The following is an 11040-nucleotide window of genomic DNA, read 5'->3' on the forward strand; positions in this document are numbered from 1 at the left end:
AAAGAAACGCGCTCAAATGCCCCTCTGGGGAATGAACTGTCACTTGGTTGACTAATAGAGTCACTTTTCCAGAACAGGCCTGGCTCTACCAGTCCCCTGTCACACACCTCTTACACACACCTTTACACATCACACTCTCTACACACACACACAGCCTTCATATATACACACTCCCGCCCTCTATGAATACACACACCCTTACACACATACAACCCTTCATTCACACACACACACCATAAATATATCGTCACATGCAAGCACGTTACACACCACACACTCTACATACATACCTACACATACCATTCACAGATGTACCTTCCAAACAATCACAGACACATCTTAGACACCATCCATAAACATACACACCCTGCATACGTTCACACATGCACACATGAGACATGAACTCATACACACACCTGCCACACATGTACAATCTCCATACACACACACACACACACACACACACACACACACGCCATAGACTTGATGAGACACCCTGGGGTTCTCTGGCCACCAGCGGCATCTCTGAAATCTGCTCCCAGCGCCAGTGATAACAGCCACAGCAGCCTCAGGGGCCAGGCAGTGGTTCTGCCGGGGTGGCCGGTGGCCGGCGGCCAGGCCCACAGCCCTCCCGGCGGCCCCGCCGCAGAGATGCTCACCGCATGGTAGCTGTGGACGCCCGTCTGCAGGAGCAGCTGCTGCAGGGCGCTGATCATCTTGCGCCGCCGGCGGCTCTCCTCCCGCACGCCCCTGAGCTCGTCAGCCTGGCGGCCCAGCTCCTGCTGGCCACGCTCCTGCTGGCCCAGGCTGGCCTGCAGCCGCGCCTCCAGCTGGGCCACGCTGGTGCTCAGGCAGTCCTGGCAGTGCAGCAGGTACTCAATGCTGAGCTGCGCCAGCCGCAGCACCTTGAGCAGCGCTGGGTCCACGGGCTGCCCACAGCTGCCGCACACCTCCCGGTCCAGGTTGCAGAAGGTGACGCTGATGATGTTCTCCTGCAGGGTGGCCACATCCAGCTCCCGTGCCACGCGGTCCACGTCCAGGGCGCTAATGCGCCTCCAGTCCATCCTCTCATGGCGAGGTTGGAACTTGAAGGTGGGGAGAGTGTAGGCCGCAAAGAGGGGGTCGCTGAGGCCCTGGGCGGTGGTAGCGTGGGACTGCATGGACGGGGGGAGCCCTGGGCTGACCACTGGGGAAGGGTGCCACCAAGACCACGGCAGCAGGCACAGGAACTGAGAGAGGGCCTGAAAATGAGAGGAGGGTTGAAGTTAGGCCTGGTGCGTGTGGCTCCATGTACCGCGCTGGCCAGCAGGAGCCTGTAGTGTGCATGCTGTGCACTGACACAGCCAGAGCAAGGGTGTGGGCTTTATGACATACAAATGTGGATTCAGATCCTCAGCCTTGAGCAAGATCCTTTACATCTTTAAGCCTCCGTGTGTATTGGGGATCACGGGGCCTCCTCTTCAGGCTTGTGGTGCTTGGATCAGATCATCAAACCTTACCCATCGAGCTCATTCATTCATTCACTCACCCCCTCCCCTGCTCCTTTAGAACATGCTTAGCTTGGCCAGGCCCGGTGCCAGGCACTGGGGCCACCAAGGTGCATTAATCACACACCTGCCCCCGAGCCCCCTCCTCAGCAGCTTAGCATGGCTCCTTGCTGCCCCAGTACCAAGTGCAAACAAACCCCTTAGCCTGGTCTTGAAGCTGCCACAGGATGCCACGGATCCACCTTTTCCATTTCAGCTCCAATGTTTCCCTTTCTCAGATACTCCTCCCCAACACATGCTCCAGAAACAAACCATCCAGCCACGAGCATCCCCATCATGGCCATGAGGAGAAGACCAGCACATTCCTCTTAATATGTCACATTATTTTTAAAAAAGGAGGCAGGTGACATGACACTCATCATGCTCAGCTGCAGGCTCTAACTGTGTCACCGGAGCCTCAGAGACAATTGCCACAACAAGCTGTGCTTTGGAGCAACAGCATGTTACCAGGTTTGCTGTGGGCCATGGTAACAGGACACCTGCTTCCTGTCTTCCCACAGACGAGGAGCTCACCTGAGAACTCGCTGTTTAACTATTTAATATTTAAGCTTTGGTCTCAGATGTCTGCCCACAGTCCCCTCTCTCATAATAAGGCCAAGAATGTTCCACCAGCCACTCTCTCAGCTCTCCATCCACCTCTTCGAATGCCCCTTCCAGCCTCTTCCTTGAACAAGGAAGAGCCTACTATCCTTGCACCCTTCCTTTAAGGCAGGGTGTGCCAGTGCCCCTGTGACAGTATGCTGTTCACCCATCACCCATCTCTCCCTGCACACTCTGCCTGGGGATGAGCTCACACGTAACCATAGCTTCAGCTACCATAGGCCTGCTATTGGCTGAGCCTCAGCCACTCCCAAATCTCCTTCTCACAGGCCTGTCTCTTGAGACCTTTAGACTTAGCCTTCCAATACTGATTATACCAGAAATTGCAAATCTAAATTCCACCAGGACCAGGAAGGTACTATTAAATGTAGGAAACATGCCAGGTGTAAGAGAAACCAAATAAAAGCTTGATGATAAGTGGCAACTGATTCCCTATCTTAGTGTCCGAGATACACGTGGGCAGTGGTTCTCAAAGTGTAGTCACTGACCAGCAGCATCAGCATCAACTGGACACTCGTTAGAAATGCAGATCTCGGGCTTCCCTGGTGGCGCAGTGGTTGAGAGTCCGCCTGCCGATGCAGGGGACACGGGTTCGTGCCCCGGTCCGGGAGGATCCCGCATGCCGCGGAGTAGCTGGGCCCATGAGCCATGGCTGCTGAGCCTGCGCGTCCGGAGCCTGTGCTCCGCAACGGGAGAGGCCACAACAGTGAGAGGCCCATGTACCGCAAAAAAAAAAAAAAAAAAAAAATGCAGATCTCCAGACTAACTGCTTCAGAACCATTGCAGTAGGGAGTACTGGCATAGGGAGTATTAAGGACTGTGGCAAAATGGGAAGTGCATGCCCTGTTTACAAGGGGCAGCCACCACTGAGCTTCAGCCATATGGGAAGTGATGTTCTGTGTTCCTCGTGGGCTAATTCCAAATTCACTAAGTAGCTATTCAAGCAAGTATGGCCAACATGGTGAAGTAGGAAGACCCTAGGTCACCTCCTCCCACAGACACACTAAAATTACAACTATTTACACACTGGCTATCTATAAGAATGACCTGGAGACTAGCAAAAAAGGTTTTCCCCAACTAAAGATATAAAGAAGGAACCACAAGATGGGTAAAAGGAGTGGGGATGCAAATTAGTCAAGACCCACACCCCTCGGTGAGCGACCCACAAACAAGAGGATAATTACAACTGCAGAGGTTCTCCCCAAGGAGGGAGGGTTCTGAGCCCCACCTCAGGGCTCCCCAGCCCAGAGGTCCTGCACTGTGAAGATGAGTTCCCAGAACACCTGGCTTTGAAGGCCAGCAAGGCTTGCATATGGGAGAGCTGGCACCAGCCCTGGGCCCCTCTGGCCCCCACAGCCAGCTGCCGCAGGACTCAACCCCGATCACCAGGGGGCTGGCAGCCACCACATGAGGCAGGGCCAGCCACGCCTACCAGCACACTCACAGCAGCCAGCCCAGCTGCACAGAAGGGCCCACTCAGCCCACATGGCTGGCACCCATGGAGCATATAGCTCTGGGGACCAGAAGGGAGTGTGGTACTAGGCTCCATAGGACGTTTCCTACATGAGGCCACTTCTCCAAGATCTAGAAACAAAACTGACCTACCTAATACATAGAAATAAACACAGAGAATTAGACAAAATGAGGAGACAGAGAAATACGTTTCAAATGAAGGAACAAGACAAAACTCCAAAAGAAATGAGTGGAGATAAGCAATCTACCCAATAAAGAGTTCAAGGTCATGATCATAAAGATGCTCCACAAACTCAGGAGAAGAATGGATGAACACAGTAAGAAGTTTAACAAAGAGTTAGAAAATATAAAGAAGAACCAAATATATCTGAAGAATACAATAACTGAAATAAAAACACACTAGAAGGGAATCAACAGTAGATTAGATGATACAGAGGAATGGATCAATGAACCGGAAGACAGAGTAGTGGAAATCACCCAAGGTGAAAACTAAAAAATAATTTTAAAAAATGAGGACCGTTTAAGAGACCTCTTGGACAAGATCAAGTGTACTAACATTCACAATATAGGAGTCCCAGAAGGAGAAGAGAGACAAAGGGGAAGAGAAATTAACTGCAGAAATAATAGCTGAAAATTTCCCTAACCTGGAAAAGAAAACAGATATCCAGGTCCAGGAAGCACAGAGAGTCCCAAACAAGATGAACCCAAAGAGTTCCATACCAAGACACATTATAATTAAAAATGGCAAAAATTCAAGATAACGAGAGAATCTTAAATGCAGCAAGAGGAAAGCAACTAGTTGTGTACAGGGAACGCCCCTAAAACTATGACCTGACTTTTCAGCAGAACTTTGCAGGCCAGAGGGGAGTGGCACCACATGAAAAGATGCTCAACATCACTCATCATCAGAGAAATGCAAATCAAAACCACAGGGAGATATCACCTCACACCTGTCAGAATGGCTATTATCAGAAAGACAAGAAATAACAAGTGTTGGAGGATGTGGAGAAAAGTGAGCCCTCATGCACTGTTGGTGGGACTGTAAATTAGTACAGCTTTATGGAAAACAGTATGGAGGGTCCTCAAAAAACTAAACATAGAACTACCATACAATCCAGAAATTCCACTTCTGGGTATTTTTCTGAAGAAAACAAAAGCACTAATTCAAAAACATAAATGCAGTCCTATGTTCATTGCAGCATTACTTACAATAGCCAACATATGGAAGCACCCTAAGTGTCCATCAACAGATGAATGGATAAAGAAGATATAGATAGATAGATAATTACTCAGCCATAAAAAATAATGAAATCTTGCCATTTGCGACAACATCGATGGACATGGAAGGTATTATGCTAGGTGAAATAAATCAGAGAAAGACAAATACTGTATGATTTCACTTACATGTGGAATCTAAGAGACAAAACAAATGAACAAACATAACAAAATAGAAACAGACTCATAGATACAGAGAACAAACTGGTGAGTGCCAAAGGGGAGGGGGCAGAGGGATGAGTGCAATAGGTGAGAGAGATTAAGAGGTACAAACTTTAGTTATCAAATAAGTCACTGGGATGTCATGTACAGCATAAGGAATGTAGTCAGTAATATTGTAATAACTTTGTATGGTGACAGACGGTAACTAGACTTATTGTGGAGATCATTCTGTAATGTATAAAAATACTGAATCACTATGTTATATACCTGAAACTAATATAATATTGTAAGTCAAATATAATTCAATAAAAAAGAAGATAGTCAAAGACCTCTATGAACTGTTTCCAAACTACCTTTCTAGCTGCATCTCCCACCTACCATTTACTTGCTGTCCATACTTTCATATCTATGGGCTATTTACTCATAAGCACTGTTTTTAAATGCTTTATAAAGAATAACTAAGGTAATCCTCACAACAACCCTTCAAGGAGGTACTATTATTATCTCAGCCACAAAGAAGTGAAGAAGCTTGCCCCAGGTGCAGGAAGCAGGATCCAACCCACGCAGCCTGGTTACAGAGTTGCGCTCTGAGCCACTATGCCATGCTGCCTCTTGGGATAGATGGCCCTCCGCCACTTCCTTCTGCTTCCTTGTGCAGGTGAACGCATGCTCAAGGCCTTGCTCAGATATGAATGCCACCATAAATACCTCCCAGGCCCATAGACAGAATCCCTAGCCTCTCCCCTGGGCTCCCAGAGCACAGAGCATACACTCCTTCGGTCGCCCTCACCACACTCTGGTCTGTGCTGGGTGGCTGTGCAACATTCATTCACCCATCCCACCAACATATGGCTCCTGAAGCCCTACTAAGGGCCAGGCACCGTGACTGGCCCTTGGGACGGATGGTGACCCAGGCAACAGTCCCTGCCAGGCAACAGTCCCTGCCATTGTTTCTGTTTGTTTGTTTGTTTTTGGCTGCGTTGGGTCTTTGTTGCTGCATGCAGGCTTTCTCTAGCTGCAGCAAGCGGGGTCTACTCTTCGTTGCGGTGCACAGGCTTCTCGTTGCGGTGGCTTCTCTTGTTGCGGAGCACAGGCTCTAGGTGCATGGCCTTCATTAGTTGTGGCACACAAGCTCAGTAGTCGTGGCTTGCGGGCTCTAGAGCGCAGGCTCAGTAGTTGTGGCGCATGGGCTTAGCTGCTCCGCGGCATGGGGGATCTTCCCAGACCAGGGCTCGAACCCATGTCCCCTGCATTGGCAAGCAGATGCTTATGCACTGTGCCACCAGGGACGTCCCCCCTGCCGTTGTTAATAAAAATAGTGAACACTTCTAGAACTGTGTGCTTCACACACAGTTATAAGACTTCGCATGAATTATCCCATTTGATTCCCACAACAACCCAGTGGACAGATGAAGAAATTTCAAGGTGAATAAAGAGGGCAAATGACTTTCCCACAATCACACGACTAGTTAAGTGTTGGGGTCTGGCTCCAGATTTTGTTCTCCAGAAAGTCAGAAAAATACACCAAATTACCCCCCAGAGAATTAAGTGCCAGGGAAGGAGCTAGGACAGGGAGCCCCAAGGAGGGGCCATACAGGACACTTCTGTGTCCTTTCTGCCCCCACCCCTGTCCCACCACATCCCCAGCTGTGAGCTCCACAGGGGCTGAGACCATGGCTTATTCACATCTGTTGGATTCCAGCCCTTAGCATATTACCCGCAGCCCAGATTGCTATTGACCTGAATGGAACTGTCAAAATCTTAGAATATCTGCTTCAAGATTCTATATTCTCGGGGTCTTGGGGAACTGAGGCTACGAACCAACAAGAATTAGGATAAAGAGTAAGAATGGACTTAGGGGCACTTAAGTTGTACTCCTTGGAGAGAAACGCCATTTAGACTTAGTAAAATGCTTGATGTGTTGACCATCTGTGTCCATAGCCTAATCCTCCAGGCCGCTAATGAAAGCTTAGAGGGCAGGAGCCCTCGTGGGTGAGCGCAGGCTCATCAGTGAGTGTCGTCCCACACTGACTGTCAAGAGGTGGCAGCAGTGTTCTAGCTGGCTTCCTGAGCAGCCCATAAACCCTCATGTTTACACTCTGAGCACAGTCTGTAAATACCCAAGGTGGGAGCCCCACTCCCAGTTATACAGAATTCTGAATCAGGGATCTGAGTTCCTGAGTTTTTACTAAATCCCAAAAGTATCACCCATTTTTGTCACTAGAACCCCAAGAGTCCAATTCTCAGAAGTCCTAGGGTTCTGACATCAAATGGTGAGCAGAACTGTGGAAATTTTTTTTTAATTGGAGTAAAATTGCTTTACAATGTAGTGATAGTTTCTGCTGTACAATGAAGTGAATCAGCTATATGTATACCTATATCCCCTCCCTCTTGAATCTCCCTCCCACCCACCCCCCGTCCCACCCATCTAGGTCATCACACAGCACCGAGTTGAGCTCCCTGTGCTATACAGCAGGTTCCCACTAGCTATCTATTTTACACATGGTAGTGCATTTATGTCAAACATAATCTCCCAATTCGTCCCACCCTCCCCTTTCCCCGTGTCCACGTGTCCATTCTCTACGTCTACATCTCTATTCCTGCCCTACAAATAGGTTCATCTGTACCATCTTTCTAGATTCCATATATATGCGTTAATATATGATATTTGTTTTTCTCTTTCTGGCTCACTTCACTCTGTATGACAGACTCTAGGTCCATCCACATCTCTACAAATGACCCAATTTCATTCCTTTTTATGGTTTAGTAATATTCCATTGTAATCATACATATGTACCACATCTTCTTTATCCATTCATCTATCGTTGGACATTTAGGTTGTTTCTATGTCCTGGCTATTGTCAATAGTGCTGCAATGAACAATGGGATACACTCTCTGACAAAAACCACAGTAAGATCTTTTTTGACCCATCTCCTAGAGTAATGAAAATAATGGGACCTAATTAAACTTAAAACTTAAAAAATATGGGACCTAATTAAACTTAAAACTTAAAACAGCAAAGGAAATCATAAGATGAAAAGACAACCCTCAGAATAGTAGAAAATATTTGCAAATGAAGCAACGGACAAAGGATTAATCTCCAAAATATACAAACAGCTCATGGGGCTCAATATCAAAAAAACAAACAACCCAATTAAAAACTAGGTGTAAGACCCAAATAGACATTTCACCAAAGAAGACATACAGATGGCCAAGAGGCACATGAAAAGATGCTCAACATAACTAATTATTAGAGAAATGCAAATCAAAACTACAATGAGGTATCACCTCACACCGGTCAGAATGGCCATCATCAAAAAATCTACAAACAGTAAATGCTAGAAAGGGTGTGGAGGGTTCCCTTTTGGAACCTTTCGCACTGTTCATGGGAATGTAAATTGATACAGCCACTATGGAGAACAGTATGAGGTTCCTTAAAAAACTAAAAATAGAACTACCATATGACCCAGCAATCCCACTGCTGGGCATATACCCTGAACTGTGGGAACTGAAGTTGATGAGGATGATAGCAGCTATAATTTATTAAGTATCCGTGCACCAGGCACTGTGCCAGCCTTTAATATTTCTATTTCTAGCCATCATACAACCTTGTATGTAGCTATGATTTGCCTCATCTGATAGATGTACAAACAGGCTCAGAGAAGCTAAGGGACCTGCCCCAGGTCCTTCAGTTACTAAGTAAGGAAGCCAAGATCCAAATCAAGTTCTGACTCCAAAACTTCTAATTATGCCAAACGACCTCCCAATGATGCTGATGATAATACATAAATCCCTTCCCATTTTGTAAATTACAATACCTGAGATTTCTTGACCAAACTGCAAGGACTGAAAGAGTTTACAGCAAATCGCAACAGGGTCTGTGCTGGAGACCCTAAAGTCTCCCTGTATCCTGGCAGAACTTAGCCAAATACAACTCAGCTCCACAGCTTGGGTCCTGGTTGGGATGGGCAGAAGACAAAGCCAAACGAGAATGCTGCTGGTTACCTGGAAACTACACATCCCAGAGGGCAGGCACGCCGTACTTTCTGCAGATTGAATTATCAGCAGACTTCTTTTCCCACATCTGGGAATAGAAACACAAGGCAAAAATGACTCACTGTGGAACTTCCCTGGCAGACCAGTGGTTAAGACTCTGTGCTTCCACTGCAGGGGGCGCGGGTTCAATCCCTGATTGGGGAACTAAGATCCCACAAGCAATTAAAAATAAAATTAAAAATAAATAAATAAATTAAATGACTCACCGTCATTAGGAAATCTAGAACTATTAACCATCTCTAGATGTTTTGATGGGTCCCAGGATCTTCCCAATCCTAGACCATTGTCATGAATTAGTGGGACCCAAAAGAATATTTACGCTAGCATTCCAAACTCACTTCATTATTGAAGAGACAGTTTCTACCTGGGGCAATCCCACGGCCAAGAAAGCAAGCCTGTCTACCACCTAGCTTTGCACACTCCCAGTGACGGGATGCTCACTACCTCACAAGGCAGCCATTCCACAGTGAAACAACTCCTGGAAACTTTACAATTCTTCTGAAACCTGCCCACCTATAATCTGTCAAAGAGAACATCCACAAAAATGACCAAAGAGCTGATTTTTTTAAACAAAATTCTGGCTGATTTTTTTAACATAAATTAACAGATAGACTACACCACCACCGCTGCCACCTTGCTGTCTGTTCTGCTTCCTCAAGAATGCTGCCAAGCCACAAGGAGCACTTGGAGGAGCCAAGCTTCCCAGGCAGCTGCCAGGCAATCATTTACAAGCCTGCCCTGACTCCCAGCTAACTTCAGCAGTGCCGTCCCAGGAGCTCAGGCGTGTCCTTAGTGCTAATTGTTCTGGCTGCCAAGGAAACCCTCACACAGTTTGCAAACAGGCCATGCACACACCGTAGGCAAGGGAGCGCCAGAGATCCCAACGGAGACAAGACTGACCCAGGAGCTCTCCTGAAGCACTACCGTTACAGACCTTGTTCTGCTTTGTTCTCTGTTTCTGCTGTTTTCTAAAGAAAGAAGTCCCCCTTTCCACTCTTTCTTATCTATAAAGTAGCAAGAGAGAGATCCACTCCACCAGGCTCACAGCTCTCCCTTACACCAGGTCTCCCATTTCCTCCCTAGAAACTTTGGAGATACTTTTAAGAGATGATGTCCTTGGTTTGGTCAAATGCCCATTTTAAGTTTTTGCCACAAAAGGATTTTCTTTAAAATAAAAATGGGAGGTAGGGATTTGACTGACGTCTCTTCAAAGTATTTTAGAGACGACTACATACTGATAAGACCTATCTTCCCAGGTGCAAAATTGTGAAAAACCAACACTAGTTTTCACACCTAAAAGAATAGCAGTTTAGAACATACTGGTGTTTTCTTTCCCATGGATAAGTCATTGCTTCTTGGTAGTGTTTCTCCAGCTTCAGAGCCTGGGACATCAGACCCCACAAAATCCTCTCTAGAGGTAGGAGGCCTAGTGACAGATGGCACTGCAAGTGGTAAACCCTGTTGACCAGGACTGGCCCTCCCTGCAAGGGGCCCACAGGGAGGTTCAGAACAGCCCACCAAGTTGTCCCCTTCCCTCCTCCTGTCAGTGTCAGTTGAGGAACAAGCCTTTGGACCAAATTCCAGCTCCCTGGCAGAACCCAGGTATGCTGCACAAGTGAGTTCAGGTTTCTGTTCCCAACCTGAAGCATGTAACTTCATGCGACCATTTCATCAAGTTGGATGGTATCCAAAAAGATTCCCACGTGAGGGAGAGGTCTCCAGAGCATTGGTGGTGACAGAGACAGACAGAAGACCGCTTATCAGCTGCTTGACTGGAGAACCGGCCTTCTCTAGGTGTGGCTGTTCTCACTGGCCAGTCCCCAGCTCTAGGGGCAAGTGTGAGGGGCTGGGACAAAGGAGAGAAACCATCCACCCCATCTGTGGACAGAAGTGTAGGAGGCCACAGTTGGAGCACCTGACACTCAT

At 47.4% G+C, this 11040-nt stretch overlaps 1 protein-coding gene across 1 annotated transcript in view; it reads right to left on the reverse strand.

Annotated features, from left to right (window-relative positions):
• DZIP1L (DAZ interacting zinc finger protein 1 like) overlaps positions 1–11040 on the reverse strand; it is a 43148-nt gene extending 32108 nt beyond the window's left edge. Inside the window, exons 1-3 of the mRNA XM_007464347.1 lie at positions 10988–11040; positions 9064–9142; positions 660–1241 (exon numbers count right to left, since the gene is read on the reverse strand). Of these exons, the coding sequence (XP_007464409.1) occupies positions 660–1241; positions 9064–9142; positions 10988–11040 (714 nt within the window). The remainder of the gene's footprint in view (positions 1–659; positions 1242–9063; positions 9143–10987) is intronic.

Source organism: Lipotes vexillifer, unplaced genomic scaffold (assembly GCF_000442215.2).
Source record: "Lipotes vexillifer unplaced genomic scaffold, Lipotes_vexillifer_v1.1 scaffold957, whole genome shotgun sequence".
In the NCBI taxonomy this organism is placed as follows: Eukaryota; Metazoa; Chordata; class Mammalia; order Artiodactyla; family Lipotidae; genus Lipotes; species Lipotes vexillifer.